Source organism: Medicago truncatula, chromosome 8 (assembly GCF_003473485.1).
Source record: "Medicago truncatula cultivar Jemalong A17 chromosome 8, MtrunA17r5.0-ANR, whole genome shotgun sequence".
NCBI lineage: Eukaryota > Viridiplantae > Streptophyta > Magnoliopsida > Fabales > Fabaceae > Medicago > Medicago truncatula.
The window spans coordinates 19,907,993-19,934,428 of NC_053049.1; the positions used below are offsets into that span (position 1 = coordinate 19,907,993).

The following is a 26,436-nucleotide window of genomic DNA, read 5'->3' on the forward strand; positions in this document are numbered from 1 at the left end:
CCTGCATTGTAAGACGTTCAACCCCTTGAAGATTAGCTATTATACCAATTGAAGTAAAAGAATTGACAACAGAAGAAGGAAGTTGAATTGATTTTCTCTCAATGTCAAAGCTGAAAATAATGATAGTTTGAAGCAAGGAGATAAACTGAATGCCATATCCAAGCTATGTTCTAAACAAGGTAAATATTGAATGAAATTTGAACAATTAACTAATTTTGATAACCTCGCCTATCTCAGTATATTTCCTAGAGGAAATGACTGGTATGTGTGGGTAGCTAACCGAGACCAACCTGTTCACATGGATTCCAATATTAGGGAACCAATAATCCTATATGCTTCACCTCAACTTTTGAATAGAAGTACTATTGTAGCCACCTTGCTGGATACAGGTAACTTTGTGTTGAAAATATTCAGACGACGAAGGTATTGTGGAAAAGTTTTGATCATCCTACTGATAGTTTTAGCAAAGGCTGATGTGTGTTATGGCTACAACACCGATAAAGGGTGCCAAAAGTATGACGACAAGCCGACTTGCAGGATGGTGATATATTTGCAAGCAAAATAGGTTATCCTAATATGACAATGTGTTATGATATAAGAAATGCTAGCTATACCATAACTGATTGTCAAGATATGTGTAGGAGAAATTGCAGCTGCTTTGGATTCAAAAATTCTCATACCAATGGAACTGGTTGTATGTTCTTTCTATCATCAGAGAGAGGGTCATAATTTTGCAGCTGCAGGTGGTGAAGAATTTTACCTCTTTCCGGAGAACATACGAGGTATTTAAGTTTTTAAATCATTTTACGAACTTGAAAGTGGAAAAAAATATACTTGCTATTAGTGTTGTCTGCAACCAAAATTGGGACCATATCAAATTTTAGGCGCAAAATTGAGCATGTAATTCTTTAACTTAGAGACTATGTACAACTTTTTTCTTCTTAAACTGTTAAAAGAGTCTCACTTTGGATAAGAGCAGGTTTGGACACGTGCTTATAAGTGGGGGAAATGCTCACCTCACATTTGGACCATATCAAACCTCCCGTATATTGTCATGTCAACTGAAAATTCCCATAATTAACAGTAGTACTATAAATAAACAGTTTCATAAATTATAGTAGTCGTAAAAAATGTAAGTCCTTTTCTTTAGGTACCCACCTGAACTTTTTAGTCAAACTCCGCCACTTGTACTTTATGTTTAATGCTTATTACAACTTTAATTGTGTTTATACATTATAGATTAATTTATTGGCCCAACCACGCTTTTTTCTGGCTCTGTCATTTCTTCATGAGCTGGTTTGTAGGATTGTGTTATACCCAACCACGATTTCTAAAATGAACTTCTGTTTAATTTTGTTATAAAAGCTTACATGTTTCATCGTTGTCACTTTGTTGGTAAGTCTGTTACGTATGCTTATAAGGAGGTTTCCATTTGATAAGTCACTGTTTTTAATTAATTTTCACTAAAAATTAGCACGATGATATGAAAGACTTCTTCACGTAATAAATTAGGGTTCTTCAAAATATCCCAACATGCATAATAAAGATAATATAGCAAAGCACAAAAATCCACAAATGCACACTGCGAGTAGTAAGATTCGATCACAATCAGTGTCATCAATTGCAGATGGTGGATTATGGTGGTCAGCCAAAAATCGGCCATGCTATAACAGAAACATGGTGAATATAATAGGTTTTGGTGGAAATGGATAAGTGTTGCAATAGCTACTTCTCTCCTCATAATTTGTGTGTACATTCTGTATCGAGCCAAAATGAAACGAAAATATCTTGAAAGTTCAAACGGAACCTCTAGTGGCATTGATCTAGAAGTTGGTAGCAATGACGATGAATTGAAATAGCTGTGAAAAGACATTCAAAATCTTCTGGACAAGGAGTTATTGAATTTAGAAACGAATTAACACTCATCTGCAAGCTCCAGCATACAAATCTGGTTCAGCTGCAAGGTCACTGCATTCATAAAGAAGAACGAATGTTGATCTATGAGTATTTGTCAAATAAAAGCTTGGACTTCTTTTTATTTAATGAGAATTTTGTAATTTGTGAATATAATAGGTTTTTCACTAATTTGTTAATGTTAGACATGCAAAAATTATTTCAACTTTCAGTTTCATAATGATTACAAATAGAGTCTTGCTAACAAAGGCCCTAAGGGCATTGGTTAAGGAACAAAAAAAAATGTTTTTTTTGAAAATACAACTCAATTACAAATGTCAAAGGCATAACTACATAATCTTTATCTTTATCTTTATTATATATATTTGCGCTATTTTTTTTCAAATGTACACATATTAAGCAAGACAATCCTTATTTATTTATTTCTTTAATTTCTTTAATTGTTGTTTCCAGATTTGGGTTGTGTAGCAAGGCCAGACAATTGTTATTAATCATGTCTTTGATGGTAATCATGAGTGATGTTGCAAGTGAATAATGTCCATATAGAACGGCAATTTGGTTATTATATTTATTTACATAAAAAAAAACTATACGTTATAACATGTTTATATTTTCAATTTAGTATAACTATTCTTTCTTTTCTCAATAATTTTACAAATTATATTAACCAATTTGATTTTATTACATTGTCACCTTTTATTATTTAAACCAATTATAATATCATATGTGTCGTCTCTATCTTTATCTTTATATAATACAAATGTCTTCTTTAAAATTTAAAGTACACATAGCATGTTTATTTACTAAACAACGTTAATTGCTTTAAAGGAAATTACATACTGATATAAGATTTTTTTTTTGGTGATATAAGAAAATGTTTGATTGTGCATAAAAAACATTGATAAGAAAAACCTTTTTGTTTATATATACATTAGGAATTGATTAATTGGACATAAAAGTCAGTGTTCTTTTTTTTCTTCATTTTACGCATATGTAATAAATCAGTGCCACAAATTTTGGATCTATACGTAGTAGTGAGGCGATTGAATTTTTTTCCTATAAATAACTATTCTACTTTCACCATTTCTCACATCATTTTTATATTCAATCAAACAATTCTAATTCTATCCAAAATTTTAGTTTTTCAGCTAATTTCTTTGTTTTCATTTTTTTTCCAGGTCAAGAAATTGTTCGCATTTGATTTTTTTCATGATGTATTAAATTGCAAGCTTTCATTCTCACTAGACATGGTGATGATGGATGCATCTTTACGTGTGTATTTTGTAATAATTTTTTATATTCTGATTTTTATTATTTTATTTATTTTTTAATTATCAATTATATATATAATTTTTAATTGATATATTTTAGATCGGTAAGTATGCATAAATTTTCAAACATTATGTTTAATTTGTATATTTAGACATTATGGGTTGATTAATCATTGATTTCATTTCATTTTCATATATTAATGATTGAAATTTATAGATATTATTTTTTATATAATTTGATAGGTTTTTTTAAAGGGTATAATTTGTTAGGTTTGTAAAATGATAAATTATAAAATTGGAAAAACAACTCTAATATAAAATGGTGAATAATGAAAATTGAAAAAGACAACTCTAAATGCCAAGTTATTTTGCTTATTATATATCATATCTTTATAACAAAAGCCCCCAACACCAAGCTAATATTTTGACCCTAAATCTATTTTCTCTTTATACCCATTCCTTCTCATCTCTACCTTCTTAAGGCTTTTTATTTTGAATATGTTCTTCAAATTTTCTTAGGGAAAAGATTGGTAAACACCCTTTAAAGGGTGTACCTCCCCCATACACTCTAACAAGGCAAAAAACTATTGAAAAATAATAAAACAAAAGAAAAAAAAAATTGATCTTATCTTGGAGAAAGAAGAAGGCTCCAAACATTAAAAAACACAACTTCCCTTCCCCCACATTCTCTCTCTTCCGCTCCAATTCCAGTTCCCCCTCCCTCTCAACCCTCACGCTCTCTTCTCCATCATTTCTTTCTTTCTCTTCATCCCACCTCTACTGGCGTCCAACCCTATTCCGACCACCCTCTCTCTCCACCGTCTCTGTTTTTCATGTCATTGTTGTCCCCTCTAAAACACCTTTTGAATTCAAGTAACAAAACGATTAAAAAGATGTATCGGGAGTCAATTGCTATGGCTGCCACCGCCGCCGCCACGACGCGATGGATGACTCTGCCAACTCAGTGGACTCGAGACCATGACAAGCTTTTTGAGCGAGCTCTGTTGATGGTGCCGGAGGATTTTCCGGTGAGATTCCCGATCTCGTAGTCTTGGTCGACGATGAAGGTGGCTGAAGGTGAGGTTGTCGCCCCCGCGGTCATCATTTAAAAAGAATGGTGAGAGCTCCGCCGCCGTCGCCTAAAAAAGAGTGGTGAGAGAAATACAAAAACGACAAAGAGAGAAGGAAATAGAGAAGATTAATGTTGAGGACGGCGGAGAGGAGGAAGGAGCGGCGGACGGTATTGGTGGAAGAGAGAGGGGCGGTGAGTAGGAGAGGAAGAGAAAACGTGATTTTATTGAACTGTTTTTTTTTTTACACAGTTTGTGTGTTTTGACAAAACTGCCCTCAATTAAGTGTTGAAATAACAAAATTACCATGCCAGCTAGAGGGTGTATAAGGTGGTTTGCTAGCTATGGATGTTCACCTATCATGACTCTTTTCTTATACCCATTTCTTTGATGTATAACCATCATATATTTAAAGAATATATCAATGTTAAAAATAGTATTTTTTCCATCATTGGAAAATTAGGAGGTGTTTCCAGCTTAAATGTCACCATATTTTGATAGCATATAAATATTATTCATAAAGTTTGTGGTTTGATGAACCCTCAACCATCAAGATTAAATTATGAAAAAAAGGTGCAAGTGAGATGGACTTTGTCATGTGTCATCATATTATTTATAAAAAAAGGTGCAAGTGAGATGAATCCTCAAATACATCAAATTCTTTTTTGTTTTAGAATTTGAGATGGACTTTGTCATGTGTCATCATATTATTTATAACTTTCAAGTGAAACTTCAATTCTCAGATGTGGGGAGATAACCTTCTTGCAAATATATAAAAAAAAATTGAAGAGTTCAAGATAAACTTTGCTTCCAATTTGGAAGTATGGTTAGTGAATAGGCATGCCCATGCTGAAGAATTTAGGTTTTGTAAAACTAGAAAAGAGAAGGACGGTGTGATCACATGCTTCACTTTACTCTCTTTTTTATCATATGAAATATATTATGGGCCATTTTATACATAAGATTTCACTGTTAGGATTTGGCTTAAGCCTTATGACTTATACCTGGTTCCAACAGATCATGACTCATAAATAATTATTTTTCTTTGTAGTGATAATACATAAATGAGAAATAAGTTGTTTTCTAATATGTCTTACTTTGATAATTAATAATTTTTTGGTATTAACTTTTTGGTTCTATGAGGAAAGTATAGTCTGACCAACAATTGTTTTACTCATCGATTTAACTTTATATTTGAGCAACGACGGTTGATTTAGCCCAAAAAAAAATACATTGTAGTTTATTATAACGTAATTTACTGTATTCAAATTTATAGTACAATTGTCTTATCATATCTATATTATATAAATTTGAGACCATTTTCTCAAGTCCCTATATGGAAATGATTTTCTATTCTTTTGGTGTTGACATGTATCCCTTTATTTTTACAAATACTATTACAATATTCACCCTCACAAAATGCTCTGACCACAATCATCCTCATAAATTTGTATTTAATGTTCATGTTTATGTATAAGAAGAAGTTTTTCAAATTCAATTCTAATTCTAATATTTCAAATCAAATTTAAAATGCTTCTACTATTATTTTTGAAGATATTTTCGGTTACAATTTGTTTGACTGATTTAAATATATTAATGCTAAATTTCGGTTACTATTTGTTTATACCATATATGTTTACTATCTACATTATTAGTTTGGAAGAATTTAAATAGCTTTTAGTATTAGTTAATTGGACAAGATTTAAATAGCTTATAGTATTAGGAAATAATATCATGGTTAATTGGAGAAGATATTACTTCCTTATGATGTATATCTTTTTTATTTGACCCAAAAAAACAAGTTTTTGGAATTTAATAGGATTGAATAGTATATTGGCCGAAAAAAACGTTAGACCACTAGATTTTTTTTATCGGCCACAAAGCTATTTGTATCATTTACCAAAACAAAACAAAAAAATACTATTATATTTTGCTTAATAGCTAAGACATGAGGTAGAATTTGATTGTTTTACATAATTGTCCTAAAAAATTCATTATAAATTAGATCCATTGGCCAACACTTTATTCACACCACAACTTTATTTCGTTTCTTTTTCTTTGCATCAATTCCGTGTCTCTCTATTAAATCAAAATGGCCCCAAAGATTGACTTGATCTCTGGTATATCCCCTTCCAAAGAAAGCTGGAATATCAGGGTTCGACGTTCGCCTTCATATATGTTGACTATAAATTTCTTTCTAATTTTAATCATAATTTTTTTTTGAAAATTATTGTATCATTTTATTTTCAATTACAACATCCATAAATTAAGGGAATAATTTTTTTGATTGCTTGATACATGTTGACTATAATTATTGTGTTTGAGACTCACAATTATCACATATTTTAAGTGTAACTAACAAATTTTACATCTTTTTGCTATAAATTGTGCTTTTTAGTTTCAAGATTTTCACATAATTTCAAGATTCATGATAAAATTTTGAAAAACTTCCCAGTATTACTCTTTCATTTTATTCATTTTTTCTTCTAATTCACTTTTTTTTTTTCATAGATCTAATTCTTAAAAATGGTTCGATTTTTGATATTTTTTCAATTGAAAAAACAGTTAAACGAACAATTCTCTCTATTTTTCCTACGTTCAATTTATCTTGATCTTTATTCACCTGATCTTTAATTGTTTTAGAAGTGGATCTCAAACGACGAATCTGATGAAAGAATCAACATACAGTGTGAACTCAGAAGAAATTGGATTAAACACTTTGATTAGAATGAATGAGTTTTATTAGTTTTAAAGTGATGATTATTCTTTTGCACAACTATTCATGTAATTAGTTTTAGATATACAATTTGTGTTGTAAATGATATTTCACATTCCAAAATAGTGGTGTTTCTATAGATTAATGATTATGTTGTACTTTCAACTTTGATGTGCATCTACAAAAATATGTTGTAAGAATTATCATATAAGATTCTAATATTGATAAGATCTTATTGAATATTATAGAAATTTGGTTATGGGTGTGAATGAAAAATTTGAGTTGGACATCCATTATTATTGATTTATTTCTTCTATGATCGATGTATTTTATCTTTGTGTTTTTTTCTTCCTATTGTCTTCATTCTTTCTAACACATTGATGTTGCTTTTTTCTTTGCATAAATCCAATATACAAAACGAATATTGGTCTATACAAATAGTTGTTTGATGAGATATTAACAAACTTTTTTTTTTTTTTTATGCAACGATCATTTCATTAGATTAAAAGAAGAAAAAAGAGTACAAGAAAGAAAAGGGGGACTAAAGCCAAAACCTTTTCAAAAGGTGGTGAATCTAAAGTTGGGCATACCCAACCTATTCCTAGTGTACTCTCCTCTAATGAAATCAGGAATAACATCAGACCAAAAAACATCATCAGTATTTAAAGATAAGCCAAGGTTAGCTAAGCTGTCTGCACAGGCATTTCCTTCCCTATAGATGTCAGATACAATAAATCTCATGTATCTTAACCTATATAAACAGTTATGCCATCTATTTTGCAGGATCCAAGGAACTACTGAGGAAGATTTGAATGCCAAGATAACCAGTTGTGAATCAGTTTCCAGCCAAAGATTAGTATAACCATTGTTGTATGCAATCTCAATTGCAGTCATTGCAGCAACTATCTCTGCGAATAAGGCATTTTGCGCTCCCAGGAATTGAGAGAAACAACCAATATATTTACTATCAGCGTCTCTAAAGATGCCTCCTGCCGCTGCTCTAGATGGATTCTTTGTGGCTGCACCGTCAGTGTTTGCTTTAATCCAAGAGGATAATGGAGGAGACCAGATAACCTCCTTAATGATGGGTGATCTAGGAGGCTTGATATTAACTTTGAGAGCTTTGAGAATCCTGAACTCCTGCATATCTCCTCTATAAACTTCTTTAGTGTTGTTCCCGGCGAAAGCAGTTTGTGCTATAATCAAATTAATGGCAGGCTTCCAATGCATATGTTTATCTCTGAATCTGACATGATTCCTTCTAATCCAAATGGTGTACATAATATTTATCATGCATGCTTTAATCACCAGTTTCCATTGACCATTCACAATGAATTCGCTAACTTTTGCAGATAAATTTGGATACAAATGTGAAGGTATGTTTAGGTGGGAAGCTATTGGTTGACCACACCAATTATCCAGCCAAAAATTAATGTCGCTTCCATCTCCCAACTGCCATCCACAGTTCGAGGTGATTGTGTTGAACTCCATCTTTATGCTACTCCAGATGGAAGAGAAAATATGGTGAGAAATTACTCTTCTCCCTCTGAGCACTTTACTTCTGATCAAGATTGCCCAATCTTCTTTAGAGTTTAACATGTCCCAACAAAGCTTTAAATTTGTTGATTCATTTATAAGAGTGAGAGATCTTATTCCAAGACCGCCTTCAGTCAGAGGTTTACAAGTCTTTTTCCATGATACCGACACTAGCTTCCTCTTGGTGATATCTCCACTCCATATGAAATTCCTTGTCCAAGATTCAATCTCTTTCAATAACTTCTTTGGCCATGAATAAATGGATATTGAGTGAATCAGCATACCATGGACTGTGCTTTTAACAAGAGTTACTCTTCCTGCAATGCTCAGTGTTATCATGGTTTTTGGGTGCCAAGCCATTAATTGGACTTGAACCTTTTGACCGTTGATATCTCTCTTTTTTCTTGGGAAGGGTAAAAGGAGAAAAACCCTTAAAAAGTTCTAGATTCGGGGGTCGTTTTCACTACGGGAAGGTGTTAGGCACCCGGAGCGATTATGGTATTCCATAAGAACCGTTCTCCTAAGTTTATTTCTACGCTTTAGTTTTATTGCTTATTTGTAAAAAAGGAATGTATGATTAGTGAAGAATGGGGGTGAGAAGAAGTAGAATTTGATTTTATTTCGGCTTGGATGAGTTTTGACTCATTGCCTACGTACCCTTTTAAGGGATCAAAACCGTTCGTAGTTCTTGCTAAAAAACTTGTTTTTTGTTTTAATTGTTTGATTTTAAGTTTTGAAAAAAAGGTTTTGAAGAAGGAGATTGGGAGGCTTCATGAGCATTAGATTTAGCAAAAAAGTGAGGTTTGATTAGTGATTAGAAAGAAAGTCTAAATGGTTAAGATGAATTGAATTTTTCTTAAGAAAAAAGAAAGGAAAAAAAAATGAAGTGTTGACTTCATACTTATTATGAAAATTTTTGAAGTGAAGTTCAATTGTTTTTTTTGAAAAAAAGATGGATTTTCTCTAAGTGTTTGAAACCTAAGCGCTTATCTAACCACACAATCCTATGCATACATCTAAGGTGAGTGTGTGCGTGTCGGTGCGCCATAGTGTCCATAGTCCATATTACAACATCTCCTAAATACATTCTATGGCCTCTTTGCCAAGCTACAAACCAATGGTAAAATATTACATCACCGAACGAATTACAATTTGTAAAAGAGAAAACTAAACTAAAGAAGACAATAGTGAAGATAATGAAGTGCTATGAAGTGATCAACATGAAAGGAAATGTTAGTAGAAAATGGTAAAAGAAGAATATGGCATAAAGTGATAGAAGAAAGTATGGCATAAGACGGTAGAGTGACGATGAAAATAAGCCGGAAACGTGTGATGAATAATGCGTATGATGCAAGAATAAAACCCAGCACATCAAAACAGTGACATATGCATAGCAAACAGTAGCAAAATTCATATGAAATAGTATGCAAATCAAACATGACGAATACGAACATTATGCACACGAGGTAACGGGTAAAAATGCGAGAAAAGTGACTTAAAATAGTAAAAAAACCCTTGACAAATCAACACCAAAATTTTACCAACTTTTCCAAGTAAAATACCACTGAACATTATCAAGAAAAAAAAGTAAAATGACATGGTAATTTTCTTGGAATTTATTGGTGAAAATTAGCATGAACAAAGGGTGCAAACAGCAGGCAGTTATGGTGCAAGTAGCAAAGAGAAAGAGCAAAAAAACGTAAAAAAATTTCCAGCCCAAACCAAAATCCAATACAGACTGGGCCTGGATCATCCAAAGGCTTCAGAGGCGTTGGATTGATCCAGATTCAGATCTGACGGTTTAGAACACACAGCGCATGGCAACGTAAATCAAGCATATGGTAACAATGCATCACAACCGTTCAAAGGAGAAAACCCTAGATCCTACGGTTCAAAATGAAAATGAAATAAACCGGACCGGTTCACGCGTCTATATAAGGACATGGATACCGGTCCAGTCCATTTCTTTCATTTCCTTCTCTCTCTAAGTTTCCCTCTCCTCTCACTTCTCTCTAACCTCGCCGCCGGCGAGGATGAAGCTACGGCGGAGACCTTGAAGGTCCGCCGGAAACTTCATCTTCTCCGGCGAGTTCATGAACTCCGGTGACCTAAAATTTCCAGAATTTCAAAATTTCTTCATCAATCAATTCGTCCTTTAACCCTAAACACGAATCCAGCAGTTGTTTTTTCAAATTCAATTCGAAACGATGTAGATCTGGAAATTTGCCGTACGGCTTTGAATTTGATTTTGATTTTTCGAAAGAAAACGTTTAGATCCTGGAAGATCTACATCATTTCGTTGTTTAACACCTCTTTGATGTTTGTTTTTGCTTTCAAAACTTAGATCCTTATGGATCTAGGTTTTGTGTTTACGGTTACGGCTTTGGTTTTGAATTCTGGAAATTTTGGATCTGTTTTGCTTGCGTGATTTTTAGGTTTAACAGTGATATTATTTCTGAGAAAAGTTTATGAGTTTTACCTAAGGTTTTGGTTGAAACCTTTAATGGAGGAAATCTTTGGAAATCTTGATTCTGTTCTTGATGATTTTGATTCTGTTTGCTTCACCGGTCCAGATTCTTCATCTTCTCTGACTCTTTCTCTGCTTCTCTGTGATTACGTGCTTGAGCTTGCTTCAATGTTTCTCAGATTCACGCGAGGAAACCCTGTGATCAGTGCTTGAGCTTGCTTCAATGTGAGCTCGCACTTGGAATTGCAGGAAAATCTTCAATCCGGTGATGAAGATTCACACGAATCTCTGAGGATTGATGCAAAAATGTTGATTCTGATGGAAAATTAGGGTTTCTGGAGAACGGTTAGGGTTTTTTGTTCTTGGTGTTCTTGATGAATCTGAGAAATTTTTCTGTTTTGATTCAGTTACTAAGAAAAAGAAAATTGAATCTGTGTTTATGAGTTGGCGTGTGATCCATGGCTTTGAATCTGACTCACTGTTTATATAGTTGACATGTGTACTTGAGATCCAATAAAAAGGTGACACCTGGAATTGTATGAGAGTGGCACGGCTTGGACAAAAAAAGAAATTTGGACCTTTCTGCAAAAAATAAAACTTCAAGGACTAAACTGCAAATAATCCAAAAAGGACTGAAACGTAAAAAAAGAAAATTCTGGACTAAAAATGCAATTTTGGGACCTCAATTGAGGGACCAAAATGCAATTAAAAATGAAATTGAATAAAAAACGTAATTTGACCAAACGTAAAGCGAAACAAAAATAAAATTGACAAAACGGACTAAAACGAACCAATTGACCTAAATGAGGTACTTCAAAGTAACCTCTCTACGCCAAAATTTCGTGTGAAATGACCAAAATGCCCCTAGGGCTAAAATTGACCAAAACAGATTCAAATTGACTCGACACTGACTCAGACGCAAGTTTGAAACGAAATTAACAAAGTTTACTGATGAAATGTAAAAAAAACAAATTGAAAAGACTCAGAGACAGTCACAAGGATGAAAATGGGTCCCACTGCAGGAAATGACCAAAATACCCTTCTGTATGACTTTTTTGCAAATTTTGAAATAAACTGTAGAAAAAGCAATGCACTGATTCAGAGACACTTTTGAATGACTTATAAGACAAGTAAAGACACTTCAAAAGGTTTTATGCAAGAAAAACATAGGTGAAATTGTGATTGAAAATACTGCGAGGCAGAGACAATTTGAACTGTGCAGTTGAAATTTGATAATTGACAAAGTTTGAAATGAAATTGGGCCCAGTATTTTTAGGTCCAAAAACATGGTATAACAGCTGCCCCTATTTAAGTTTCTTTGTCTGGAGGGTCAAGAGACGGAGTCTTTGGCTTGACAGGACGAAGATACTTAAATATTAGCATTTGCACTGTGTTTGGACGTAAAAATACGCCTACCCATTTTCAAATAATATGCATGCCATGCATCATTTGGATTATGAATGCAAGACCTCATGGGGATTGGAATTAACAAAATATGTCGTATCCATTGCGGGATTGGTAGACATTGACAAAGATAGTGAATAGCAGAGTAACGGGAAACTAGAAACAAGTTGGATAGGTACAAGCTGTTCTTGGATTCGAACTAGCCACTTGACCGGGAATGAAACAAACAGACAACTGCGAGTTGTTCTTATGGATTCGAACTGGTCACTCACTTGGGGATAGAGGTTACTGGACAAACATGAGTTGTTCTTATGGATTCGAACTGGTAACTCACTTGGGGATATTGGAAAGTGCGAGTTGTTCTTACGGATTCGAACTGGTGACTCGACTGAAAACATGTAAAATTGGCAGGTACGAGTTGTTCTTAAGGATTCGAACTGGTTACTCGACTGAAGACAAATACAAAATGGACAGGCGCAAGCTGCTCTTGGATCGAGCTAGCCACTTGAGCGAACAGAAACAGATAGACGGGTACAAGCTGCTCTTGGATTGAGCTAGTCACTTGACTGAATGGAAACATATTGACAGGTACAAGCTGCTCTTGGATTGAGCTGGGCACTTGACCGATAACATAAGCAAATTGATAGGTACAAGCTGTCCTTGGACTTGAACTAGCCACTTGACCGAACAGAAACATATTCACTGGGGATTAGTTTGTTTGACAAAATATAGATTGAGATTGACTTGACGTCGATTTGATTTGAAAGGTAGAAATTGAGACTGATGTTGACATTGGAAATGCGATATGCATGGATGATATAACAGTTTCATTAAATGCATGGGTACGCAATATGCATGATTATGCATGTATGAATGCTTGTAATGCATGACTGTTGGCAGTTTGTAAGCACAACTTCACGGGGAAGACAAGACATTAGAGTATTGGGCACGTAGTGGCTCGTGCTATATTACACATTCTTGGAAATCCTCTTTGGAGATGACGTCGTTGGGAGACGTGTCGGAACCACAGCTGAGGGCAGGTAACTAAACAACTTGCTTGGGGATAGAATCTTGAGAGACTCCACCGGGGAAAACGCCGTTGTGCTGGGCATGTCGTAGATATTGCATCTGTGGTCAATGCTTTTTGCATGTTATTTTCTCAATTTTCAATCATCATTTTTTTTTTGCATCCCATTTTGCCTGGATCGTCCTTTCGGGTTTTCGATCCACCGAGGAAATAAATTCTTTTCAATGCCCCATTTTTGCCTGAACTGCCCTTTCGGGTTGTCAATCCAGCGGGGTGCTCATTTTTGCCTAAGCCGCCCTTCCGGGTTTTCAACTTAGCGAGCCTTTTCATTTTCATGCATTTTCATTCTGTTTTTTCATTCTTGCCATTGACCACAGATTATCTTGGAGGAGAACCTGCTTGTAACATATATTGAAACAGACATCGACATACTCTCGCTTATGCATGTTTCGTTTGAATGTACCCTGTTGCTCAGGTTTGCTTTTCAAAATAGACAAAAGGTTTTCAATTTTCAAAATGTTTGTTTCAAGCATTGTCATTATCAAAATAGAAGGAAAATGATTTGTATATAGCTTTGAAAATAGAGTTTTAAACAAAAGCACAGGCTCAATTTGATGTATAAGAGTGGTGGTCAGCCGAAGGCGTGACTCCACGGATTCACAAAGCTTGGAAAATGGTAATTTTATTGGTTGGTGGTACATTGAACACAGTAATCATTACATTTCCCAAAAGACTTTGAATTCACAAGTACAGAAACTTCAGATGAAGATGGTCATTAACAGCTGCAGATGCCCCAAGGGAGACGGTGGTTGACTAGATATAGTTACTTGCCTTGTGTTTCAATCTCATTTTTGCATGAACCGCCCTTCCGGGTTTTCGGCTCATCGAGACGCTCATTCTTGCCTGAGTTGCGTACAATCTCAGCGAGCTTTTTCATATTTGTTTTTTGTCCCTTATTTTTGCCTGGACCGCCCTTTCGGGTTTTCGATCCACCGGGAAGCGCATTTTTGCCTAGGCCGCCCTTTCGGGTTTTCGACCTACCACGCTGTTCTTTTCACATTTCTAGGCAAAGTATTTCTTGACTATATCGGCATTCACTGGATTTGGAAGTTCTACACCATCCATGTGTGTAAGAATTAAAGCACCGCCGGAGAAGGCCTTCTTGACAACATAAGGACCTTCATAGTTAGGCGTCCACTTGCCCCTTGGGTCGGGTTGCTGGCCTATCCTCCTTTTCAATACAAGTTCCCCTACCTTGAATTCTCGAGGATGGACTTTCTTGTCAAAAGCAGTCTTCATTCTTGCTTGATATGACTGTCCACGAGCCATGGCATCCATACGTTTTTCCTCAATCAAATTCAACTGATCGTACCGGCTTTGGCACCATTCAGCCTCAGATAACCTTGCTTCCATGATCACACGGAGAGACGGGATCTCCACTTCCAAAGGAAGAACTGCTTCCATACCATATACAAGAGAGAAAGGGGTTGCCCCGGTTGAACTGCGCACGGTAGTACGGTAGCAATGCAGAGCATAGGGTAACATTTCATGCCAGTCCTTGTAAGTGGTTACCATCTTCTGGACAATTCTCTTGATATTCTTGTTGGCGGCCTCAACTGCACCATTCATCTGAGGTCTATAGGGAGAAGAGTTATGATGCTCAATTTTGAATTCTTCACAAAGAGCTTGCACCACATTGTTGTTCAGGTTGGTACCATTGTCGGTAATAATCTTGCTGGGAACACCGTACCGGCATATGATGTTGTTCTTGATAAACTTAGCTACCACTTGCTTGGTCACATTGGTATAAGATGCTGCTTCAACCCACTTGGTGAAGTAGTCAATTGCCACTAAGATGAAACGATGACCATTTGAAGCCTTCGGTTCAATTCTTCCGATCATGTCGATGCCCCACATTGAGAACGGCCATGGGGATGACATAACATTGAGAGCGTGCGGAGGCACATGAATCTTATCAGCATAGATTTGACATTTGTGGCATTTCCTGGCGTATTGGTAGCAATCATGCTCCATGGCCATCCAGTAGTAACCTGCTCGTAACAACTTCCTTGACATAGTATGCCCTGTAGCATGGGTCCCGAAGGTACCGTCATGTACATCATGCATTAACTGCTCTGCTTCATGTTCATCAACACATCTTAACAATACCATGTCATAGTTCCTCTTGTACAGAATATCTCCATCTAACAGGAATCTACCGGCCAATCTCCTCAGGGTCTTCTTATCTTGTTTGGAAGCACCTGGCGGATATTCGCGGCTTAGCAAGAACTGCTTGATGTCATAGTACCAGGGTCTATAGTCAACCACATTTTCACCAGCCTGATCGATCACATCCCCAATAGCAAACACATGCGAAGGTCTTTCAAGGCGTTGCACTTTGATTAATGGCACATCATTCCAATGGTTCACTCGAAACATGGAAGATAGAGTAGCAAGAGCATCAGCCATTTGGTTCTCATCACGAGGAATATGGTGCAGCTCAACCTTTGTAAAATATGTCAGAAGACGTCTCGCATAATCACGATAAGGAATCAACTTAGCATGGTGGGTCTCCCATTCACCCTTTATCTGATTGATGACGAGCGCAGAATCTCCATAGATGTCGAGGTGTTTGATTCTCATGTCAATGGCTTCCTCGATCCCGAAGATACATGCTTCATACTCAGCCATATTGTTGGTACATTCGAACAGGATTCTGGCGGTAAAAGGAATGTGATGCCCCTGTGGGGATACAATGACCGCCCCAATTCCTTTACCATAAGCATTGACAGCACCATCAAAGACTAAACCCCACTTGCTATTGGGATCTGGACCTTCATTAATTAACGGTTCGTCGCAGTCTTTGGATTTCAAATACATGATCTCTTCATCGGGGAAGTCGAACTCAATTGGTTGATAATCATCAAGAGGTTGGTAAGCAAGATGATCGGCAAGAATGCTACCTTTGATTGCCTTTTGAGTTTTGAACACAATATCATATTCAGACAAAAGCATCTGCCAGCGTGCAATCTTTCCAGTAACAGCAGCTTTCTCAAAGATATACTTGATCGGATCCATTCTGGATATCAACCAAGTTGTATGATTCACCAAATAATGACGCAGGCGTTTGGCAGCCCAAGCTAAAGCACAACAAGTCTTCTCAAGCATTGTGTACCGAGTTTCACAATCGGTGAACTTCTTGCTTAGATAGTAGATAGCATGCTCTTTCTTCCCAGTTTCATCTTGTTGACCAAGTACACATCCCATGGATTCATCAAACACTGCCAAATACATAATCAAAGGCCTTCCTTCCACGGGTGGGACAAGGATAGGTGGTTCCAGCAGATAATTCTTGATGCTATCAAAAGCTTCTTGGCATTCATCATTCCATACAATAGGCTGATTCTTCCTGAGTAGCTTGAAGATCGGCCCGCAAGTTGCGGTCATGTGAGATATGAATCGGGAGATGTAATTCAAACGTCCGAGGAAGCCTCTGACTTGCTTCTCTGTCCGTGGAGCTGGCATTTCTCGGATGGCCCGGACTTTATCAGGATCGACTTCAATGCCCTTTTGGCTGACAATGAAGCCTAATAACTTCCCGGATCTGACGCCGAATGTACATTTGTTAGGATTCAATCGAAGCTTGTATTTTCTCAACCTTTCAAACATCTTTGTTAAATATTCAACATGCTGCTCCTCATCTGTTGACTTCACAATCATGTCGTCCACATATACTTCGACTTCTTTGTGAATCATGTCATGAAACAGAGTAGTCATTCCCCTTTGGTAGGTAGCACCAGCATTGATTAGGCCGAACGGCATCACTTTGTAGCAGAAAGTACCCCATGGAGTGATAAAAGACGTCTTTTCTCTATCCTCAGGAGACATTTTGATCTGATTATAACCGGAGAAACCGTCCATGAAGGAAAACACCTTAGACTGAGCAGTATTGTCAACAAGCACATCGATATGAGGTAACGGAAAGTTGTCTTTTGGACTGGCTTTGTTCAAGTCCCTGAAGTCAACACACATTCGGACTTTACCATCCTTCTTTGGCACTGGTACAATATTGGCAACCCATTCAGGGTACTCAACTGTCATGAGGAAACCCGCATCAATTTGCTTTTGAACCTCGCTCTTGATCTTGAGAGCCATATCAGGATGAGTCCTTCTCAATTTCTGCCTGACGGGAGGACATTCAGGCTTGGTAGGGATCCGATGCTCCACAATCGTAGGGTCTAGACCTGGCATATCTTCATAGGACCATGCAAAAATATCCGGATATTCCCGGAGGAGCTGGATGATCTTACTTTTAACCTCTTCCCCTAGAGCAGCACCGATCTTGATTTCTCGCTTGTTTTCCTCGGTACCTATGTTGATAAGCTCAATCTCTTCCTGGTGAGGCTGAATGGCTTTCTTTTCTTGCTCAAGTAACCGAGTAATCTCATATGGTATACCATCACCTTCCTCATCTTCGGCTTCATACACAGGGAAATCAAAGTTTGGAAGAGGCATAGAATTACTGTGTTCAACGGGTTTATTATGGTTCAACCTGCATATAATGATTGGATGATTTTAGAAAGAGTTTTTTTTCATGCAGATTTTTGAAATTAATAAGAAAATACAAACGTTTTGGTTTTTTCTGGCATTACCATTTTTCCAAGAAAAAGGCACTAAAAAAAAGCAGTCGTGAAAGAAACGACAATTTTTATTCATCAAACGGCAATGCCGAAACAAACACGCCCTTACAGAAAATATCACTCTCGCTTTGGGCAGAGCGAGAGGATTGTTATTTTTGAAAACAAAGCGCTAAAGCAACAAGACGCATTACTCGGAAACATGCATGATTGAAGGAATGTCAATGGCGTCCAAATCACTCGCAATGCCTCCTGGTGTAACAAATGCAGGCCTGAGACCAGATCCAGTTGCTTCTTCAGAGATAGGATTAACAAACCCAGCACTGTGGAAGACTCCTGAGGAAACCCTTGATGACGGGGAGAACCCGAGACCTTCTTTACGCTTGTTCTCACAGAGCTGTATCACCTTGCCCCAACCGGCAGTCTGACCTTCCTGGATAACCTTCTGAGCATCTTTCAATGAAGCCATAGCAGCCCCAGCTTTCTTAAGCTCCGCACCTTCAATGGTCAAACCTTGGAAAGCAGTCCCTTCAGCAGACCCTGCTTCAATACAAGAAAAGGAAGATAGCTGGCTGACTAAGTATGCCTCTTCACCATGGATTGTAACGAGTTTTCCATTCTTCACAAATTTCAACTTCTGATGTAAGGTGGAAGTAACCGCACCCGCATCGTGTATCCACGGTCTTCCCAGCAGACAACTGTAGGATGCATTAATGTCCATTATTTGGAAAGTAATCAGGAAATTCTCAGGGCCAATGGTTATCGGCAAGTCTATCTCCCCCAGCACATTCTTTCGAGACCCGTCAAAAGCTTTGACCAAGAAAGTACTCCTCCTTAAAGGGGTCCCACGGTAGCTCAACTGATCTAGAGTTGTCTTGGGCATTACATTGAGTGAGGAACCTGTATCCACCAACACATTCGATATCATGTCTGATTTGCAATTCACCGAGATGTGTAAAGCCAGATTGTGACCCTTTCCCACTTCCGGCAGCTCTTCTTCACTAAACCAGAGGTTGTTACAAGCAGTAATATTTCCCACTATACCACCGAAACGATCTACCGTAACTTCGTGGTCAACATAAGCCTGCTCCAGCACTTTTAACAAGGTATTCCTGTGAGCCTCGGAGCTCAAGAGCAATGATAATACAGATATCTTCGAAGGAGTCTGCAGCAATTGATCAACGATCTTGTAGTCGCTCCTCTTTATTATTCTCAGAATCTCATCTAAATTCGACTCCTCTATAGATTTGCCTGGCTGATTCACATCTGTAGAAATGGGTGAAACAACGGTTGGAGTTGCTTTTTCAACTGGTGGAGTGGTCGGTGTAGCTACCTTCTGCTGAAATAACGGCGGACGAACCTTCCCGCTTCTTAGTGCTGCAGAAGTCCCTTCGGCAATATTGCTTACTGTGGCAAAGGAGGCTAGAGGCACCTCTACTCCATTTTCTATCATAGTAGCATTGTATTTGTACGGGATAGCCCTCTCTGAAGTATACGGTACCGGTCCGGGCAACCTTATCACCAAAGGCTCAGCATTCTTCTTCAAGGGTACACTCTTGACAGGCGGATCGTGAAAAACTGGCACAATCACGCAAACATCACTGACAGTCAGAAGATTATCATTCATCAAGCTTTGGATGTCTTCTTGAACAGTATAACAACCCAAAGGATCACGGAGACATCCCAGACACTTGGCATGATCATGATTGAACAGAGAAGCTTTGCACAGCTTGATGTGTAGAGGTACCAGAGGAGTTGCGACGTTGCGGACATCAAGTCTCGGAGCTTCTTCACACACTTCGATCATATTCACAGCGGCATGATTTGGAAGAGGATTGTCGAGGACGTGTGGGACATTATTCTCAAAAGTCAGCTTCCCTTGATCGATGAGCTTCTTCACGATATACTTCAAAGCATAACACCCCTCGACGTCATGACCTAAGGCACCTTGATGAAAGTCACATTTGAGATCAGACCTGAACCTTGGAGGCAACGGATCAGGTGGGGGCTTGCCCTGTCTAGTTGTACAATGCCCTCTCTGGAGTAAAGTTGGAAGCAACTCAGCATATAACATCGGTATCGGAGGGAAAGTAGGCCTAGCTTGCTGATTTTGTTGTTGTTGTTGAACCGGCATCTGTTGTTTCATCTGTTGGGCAATTGCATTGACGGGCACTTGAGGCTGGCCCGGCGGCAAAGGGTACTGATGATAAAACGGTGGGAAGAACGGATGCTGAGAATACGGCATATATGGGTATGACGGAGGCATTTGAGCTGCATTGATAGGAGCAACAGTAGCCATTGATTGACCGGCTCCAGCTGACACCATCCCCACTTCCGTTTCTTTCTTCTTGTGGTGTCCATTACCGTACTTCTTCGATGCACTCGTAGAAGATTCAGCTTTCTCAAACACAATGATTCCATCCTTGACTGCTTCCTCAAGGCGGGTTCCCATGGTGACCATCTCCGAAAAGTTGTTCGGGGCAGCGATGATCATCCTCTCAACATAATCTTTCTTCAACGTCTTTAAGAACGTCTGGGTCATTTCTTCCTCATCTAAAGCAGGAGTGATACGGGCAGCCGCCCCTCTCCACCTTTGCGCATATTCACGGAAACTTTCCTCCTTCTTCTGAGATAGGGACCTGAGAAACTCCCTATTTGGCCTCAGTCGAGTGTTAAACCCATAATGGCTCTTGAAAGCGGTGGCTAACTCATCAAAGGTATGGATGTCATTCTTACTCAAACTAGTATACCACTCTGCGGCATCCTCCATCAGACTATCCTGAAAACAGTGGATCATAAGGGAATCATTGTCTTTGTAATTGCCCATCTTCCGGACGTATTTGATGATGTGATTTTGAGGACAAGTTAGCCCGTTGTACCGGTCGAAGTCCGGAATCTTGAACTTTTTAGGAACATCCACTTTTGACACTAAGCAAAGGTCTTGAGTTTTGACAGAGTCTGCATTCCCTCGATTGGCCTGGATCTCGTGACGGAGTTCTTTAGCAAGTTCCTCCATCATCTCTTCCATAGTCTTGGTTACGGGGATGCTTCTGTGCTGTGTGTTGATGTTAATACCTTGAGGCAGAGTGTGTACCAGAGGCTCAGTGACAGCTGCTGTTGTTTGTGGCAAAGTAGCAATGATGGAGGCGGCATTTGTTGCAGGGATCAGAACATTGTTAGCAGTGCCCGAGGTGCTTGCTGTAGCAACGGGAGTGAAGAACGGTGGAAGCCCATACGGAAACCCCACTGGCATAGTAAAGCGATTGTCTGCAGAAGTGGTAGGGAGCGCGCTTGTAGTTACTGGTGCAGCTGTGGTTGTAGGGATAGCTGTAGCTGATTGCTCTTGAGCAGCTAGTAGAGCAGTCATGACGTCATTAGCTTTAGCCAATTCCTCCTTTAGAGAGGCTAACTCGGTGCGAAGCTGAGCGTTCTCTTCTTCCATAGCCCTTTTCTTTCTTCTGTATTCTCTGGTTCGATCAATTCTATCTGGTTCGTAAACTCTCTGAGCACGAGCCACTTTTCACACTGCGGCAGAGGAACCAGGAGATAGTGAGCACTTGGAAGCCTTTGTGACCAATGCATGATGCATATGATGCATGATATGCAAATGCGAATGCAAAAGACTTATTTTTTTCATCGAAGGATTTTAAAACAAATTAGAAATCTTGCAAATAAACAAAATTACACAACATTTTCAACAAGGTAAACAAATAAAGCTCTCAAGCATAGGAAGTAGTCGGAAGATCATCGGACTCGGAATCTGAATCACAGTATCTGTCAAAGAAATCTCGTCGTCCTCGAGCTCTCTTGGAATCCCTCATAAGCAGCTCGTCTTTCTCTTCCAATTCCCTCCGGGCCTTAGCTAGCTCTTTCTTCAACATCAGATTCTCGTGAGTCTTCTGCTCATCTCTACCATCCAAAGTCATGATTAGATTCTCGGCTTGATTGTACCGAGCTTTCCACACTTGCTTCTCATGACTCTCCATAGCTAGATGCTCCTGATACATATCCTGAGTCGCGGGAAGTAGAGGTAGAGGCATAGACGGAGTGGATGAAGACACATATCTCATAGCTGGATAAGGCATACCAATCTCCTCAGCTCGATCTATCACCCACTGAGTATAGGCCTCATGAGCGACACCGGATCTCACACCTAGATGCTTCACACTCTTCCTTCGGACCTTAGACCAAGCATCCATGAAAGCTTTCCTTTGTCCGGTGGGAGCATTCATGTAGAAGAAGAACTCTGGAGATGTAGCAAGATTGATGGGCTTCGATTTCATAGGGAAACCGAACTGTCTCATAGCAAGCTCGGGGTTGTAGTTGATTCCTCCACGGGTACCAAGAAGAGGTACATTGAGAAAGTCTCCGCAACCCATAATGATTTCCTTCACTTGAGCGGCAGGAGTGAGCCAGACGACCTCATTAGGAGTAAGGGCCATAATCCGCTGCGAGTAGGACCAGTTCTCCGAGTTGTCATGGAAGGAACTCGGAAGGTGCGAAATAAACCACCTATACAAAAGAGATGTGCAGCAAAGAATATATCCACGGCCCTTGAGAGTCCTGTCATGAATGGCGTGGTAGGTATCCGCTAGCAAAGTAGGAACCGGGTTCTTGGAATGAAAGATCTCGATAGCATTCATGTCCACGAAGTTGTCGAGGTTCGGAAAGAGGATGAGCCCGTAGATAAGCAAAGCAAGAATAGCCTCGAGTGTATCCTGACGAGTGGTACCGAGATTGGCCTGATCGAGAAGATACTTCGAAGTGAACCCCCGGATGTGAGACTTGGTAATAAGATGGTTGGAGACGTCGGAAGTCTTGAGGTAGAGATCCTTAGCAATAACCAGAGGAGTAAGAGAAGTCCCGGGACCGGTGAAAGGCGTCTTCTCGGCTATAGGTAAACCCACTAGATTGGAGTAAGCCTCGAGAGTAGGAACCAACTGGAAGTCCGGGAAAGTGAAGCAACGGAAGCTCGGATCATAAAACTGTACTAGAGTGTGCACTAGCTTCTCGTCCACATCGGTTCGGAGCAAAGTAAGCAATCCCCCATACCGGAGTCGGAACCCTGTTTGACTCTTGACCTTGAGTGCCAACTCTCTCAAACTAACCAAATCCACTTCCTTGAACTTGTAGCACTTAGTCTTCTTCATACCTGTGATTATTTACAAAAATTTCCATTTGTTTTAAACCCTTCGATAAATGCATGAAAAAATGTTTATGCATGAATGCATGTATGCATGATTGCGTTGTTTAGTTACAATGTGGGTTGAGGTTCAAAGTAACGGGGCCACGGATGGACACGGCGTCCGGTGAACTAAGGCTTTGGATAGTAGTAACCAAGGTTCTAACACAGTTCCCAAACTGCAACCTCTCTCACATATATCATGGTAGTACAGGACGACACCCGTTCCATGATTATTTGTGAGAAGGTCTAGTTTGAGTGTAGTATCGCGTGACGACTAAAGTTTGAGACAACACTCAATTTAGCCACCGCACTACGTCCTAAAAAGGCTAGGATGGGTTTGGTAACTACGGTTCATAGCTTCGTCGAACAATTGAAAGTGAAGTGCCTAAGCATGACAACACACGCCGACAATATCACCTTCAAAATGCCTCAGCTATGTGAGATTGATCGCATAATCCAATACACGAGGCAACCCCCGGATCGAATTGTCGATTATATCTCTACCTAAACATAAGTTCACTCAGCCCGGGTTAGGACTTTTGATATTCTCACCCCACACGTTAGATGAAAGTAAACAAGTATTCACATATAAGTAATAAAACAAAGCGTAAATATAAACTAAAGAAAACTAGGCGCGACCCGCTAAAAAAAGGTCCCCAGTGAAGTCGCCATTTCTGTTATCATGGTTTTTGGGTGCCAAGCCATTAATTGGACTTGAACCTTTTGACCGTTGATATCTCTCTTTTTTCTTGGGAAGGGTAAAAGGAGAAAAACCCTTAAAAAGTTCTAGATTCGGGGGTCGTTTTCACTACGGGAAGGTGTTAGGCACCCGGAGCGATTATGGTATTCCATAAGAACCGTTCTCCTAAGTTTATTTCTACGCTTTAGTTTTATTGCTTATTTGTAAAAAAGGAATGTATGATTAGTGAAGAATGGGGGTGAGAAGAAGTAGAATTTGATTTTATTTCGGCTTGGATGAGTTTTGACTCATTGCCTACGTACCCTTTTAAGGGATCAAAATCGTTCGTAGTTCTTGCTAAAAAACTTGTTTTTTGTTTTAATTGTTTGATTTTAAGTTTTGAAAAAAAGGTTTTGAAGAAGGAGATTGGGAGGCTTCATGAGCATTAGATTTAGCAAAAAAGTGAGGTTTGATTAGTGATTAGAAAGAAAGTCTAAATGGTTAAGATGAATTGAATTTTTCTTAAGAAAAAAGAAAGGAAAAAAAAATGAAGTGTTGACTTCATACTTATTATGAAAATTTTTGAAGTGAAGTTCAATTGTTTTTTTTGAAAAAAAGATGGATTTTCTCTAAGTGTTTGAAACCTAAGCGCTTATCTAACCACACAATCCTATGCATACATCTAAGGTGAGTGTGTGCGTGTCGGTGCGCCATAGTGTCCATAGTCCATATTACAACATCTCCTAAATACATTCTATGGCCTCTTTGCCAAGCTACAAACCAATGGTAAAATATTACATCACCGAACGAATTACAATTTGTAAAAGAGAAAACTAAACTAAAGAAGACAATAGTGAAGATAATGAAGTGCTATGAAGTGATCAACATGAAAGGAAATGTTAGTAGAAAATGGTAAAAGAAGAATATGGCATAAAGTGATAGAAGAAAGTATGGCATAAGACGGTAGAGTGACGATGAAAATAAGCCGGAAACGTGTGATGAATAATGCGTATGATGCAAGAATAAAACCCAGCACATCAAAACAGTGACATATGCATAGCAAACAGTAGCAAAATTCATATGAAATAGTATGCAAATCAAACATGACGAATACGAACATTATGCACACGAGGTAACGGGTAAAAATGCGAGAAAAGTGACTTAAAATAGTAAAAAAACCCTTGACAAATCAACACCAAAATTTTACCAACTTTTCCAAGTAAAATACCACTGAACATTATCAAGAAAAAAAAGTAAAATGACATGGTAATTTTCTTGGTGAAAATTAGCATGAACAAAGGGTGCAAACAGCAGGCAGTTATGGTGCAAGTAGCAAAGAGAAAGAGCAAAAAAACGTAAAAAAATTTCCAGCCCAAACCAAAATCCAATACAGACTGGGCCTGGATCATCCAAAGGCTTCAGAGGCGTTGGATTGATCCAGATTCAGATCTGACGGTTTAGAACACACAGCGCATGGCAACGTAAATCAAGCATATGGTAACAATGCATCACAACCGTTCAAAGGAGAAAACCCTAGATCCTACGGTTCAAAATGAAAATGAAATAAACCGGACCGGTTCACGCGTCTATATAAGGACATGGATACCGGTCCAGTCCATTTCTTTCATTTCCTTCTCTCTCTAAGTTTCCCTCTCCTCTCACTTCTCTCTAACCTCGCCGCCGGCGAGGATGAAGCTACGGCGGAGACCTTGAAGGTCCGCCGGAAACTTCATCTTCTCCGGCGAGTTCATGAACTCCGGTGACCTAAAATTTCCAGAATTTCAAAATTTCTTCATCAATCAATTCGTCCTTTAACCCTAAACACGAATCCAGCAGTTGTTTTTTCAAATTCAATTCGAAACGATGTAGATCTGGAAATTTGCCGTACGGCTTTGAATTTGATTTTGATTTTTCGAAAGAAAACGTTTAGATCCTGGAAGATCTACATCATTTCGTTGTTTAACACCTCTTTGATGTTTGTTTTTGCTTTCAAAACTTAGATCCTTATGGATCTAGGTTTTGTGTTTACGGTTACGGCTTTGGTTTTGAATTCTGGAAATTTTGGATCTGTTTTGCTTGCGTGATTTTTAGGTTTAACAGTGATATTATTTCTGAGAAAAGTTTATGAGTTTTACCTAAGGTTTTGGTTGAAACCTTTAATGGAGGAAATCTTTGGAAATCTTGATTCTGTTCTTGATGATTTTGATTCTGTTTGCTTCACCGGTCCAGATTCTTCATCTTCTCTGACTCTTTCTCTGCTTCTCTGTGATTACGTGCTTGAGCTTGCTTCAATGTTTCTCAGATTCACGCGAGGAAACCCTGTGATCAGTGCTTGAGCTTGCTTCAATGTGAGCTCGCACTTGGAATTGCAGGAAAATCTTCAATCCGGTGATGAAGATTCACACGAATCTCTGAGGATTGATGCAAAAATGTTGATTCTGATGGAAAATTAGGGTTTCTGGAGAACGGTTAGGGTTTTTTGTTCTTGGTGTTCTTGATGAATCTGAGAAATTTTTCTGTTTTGATTCAG

The 26,436-nt window shown here is 38.3% G+C and overlaps 1 protein-coding gene across 1 annotated transcript in view; it reads left to right on the top strand.

Moving 5' to 3' along the window:
• Positions 1-298: 298 nt before the first annotated feature.
• The window catches only part of LOC11426177 (G-type lectin S-receptor-like serine/threonine-protein kinase At1g67520), a 76,881-nt gene continuing 50,743 nt past the window's right edge, over positions 299-26,436 (top strand). The window contains 3 exon segments of the mRNA XM_039829038.1: positions 299-389; positions 642-782; positions 1,854-2,041. Of these exon segments, the coding sequence (XP_039684972.1) occupies positions 299-389; positions 642-782; positions 1,854-2,041 (420 nt within the window).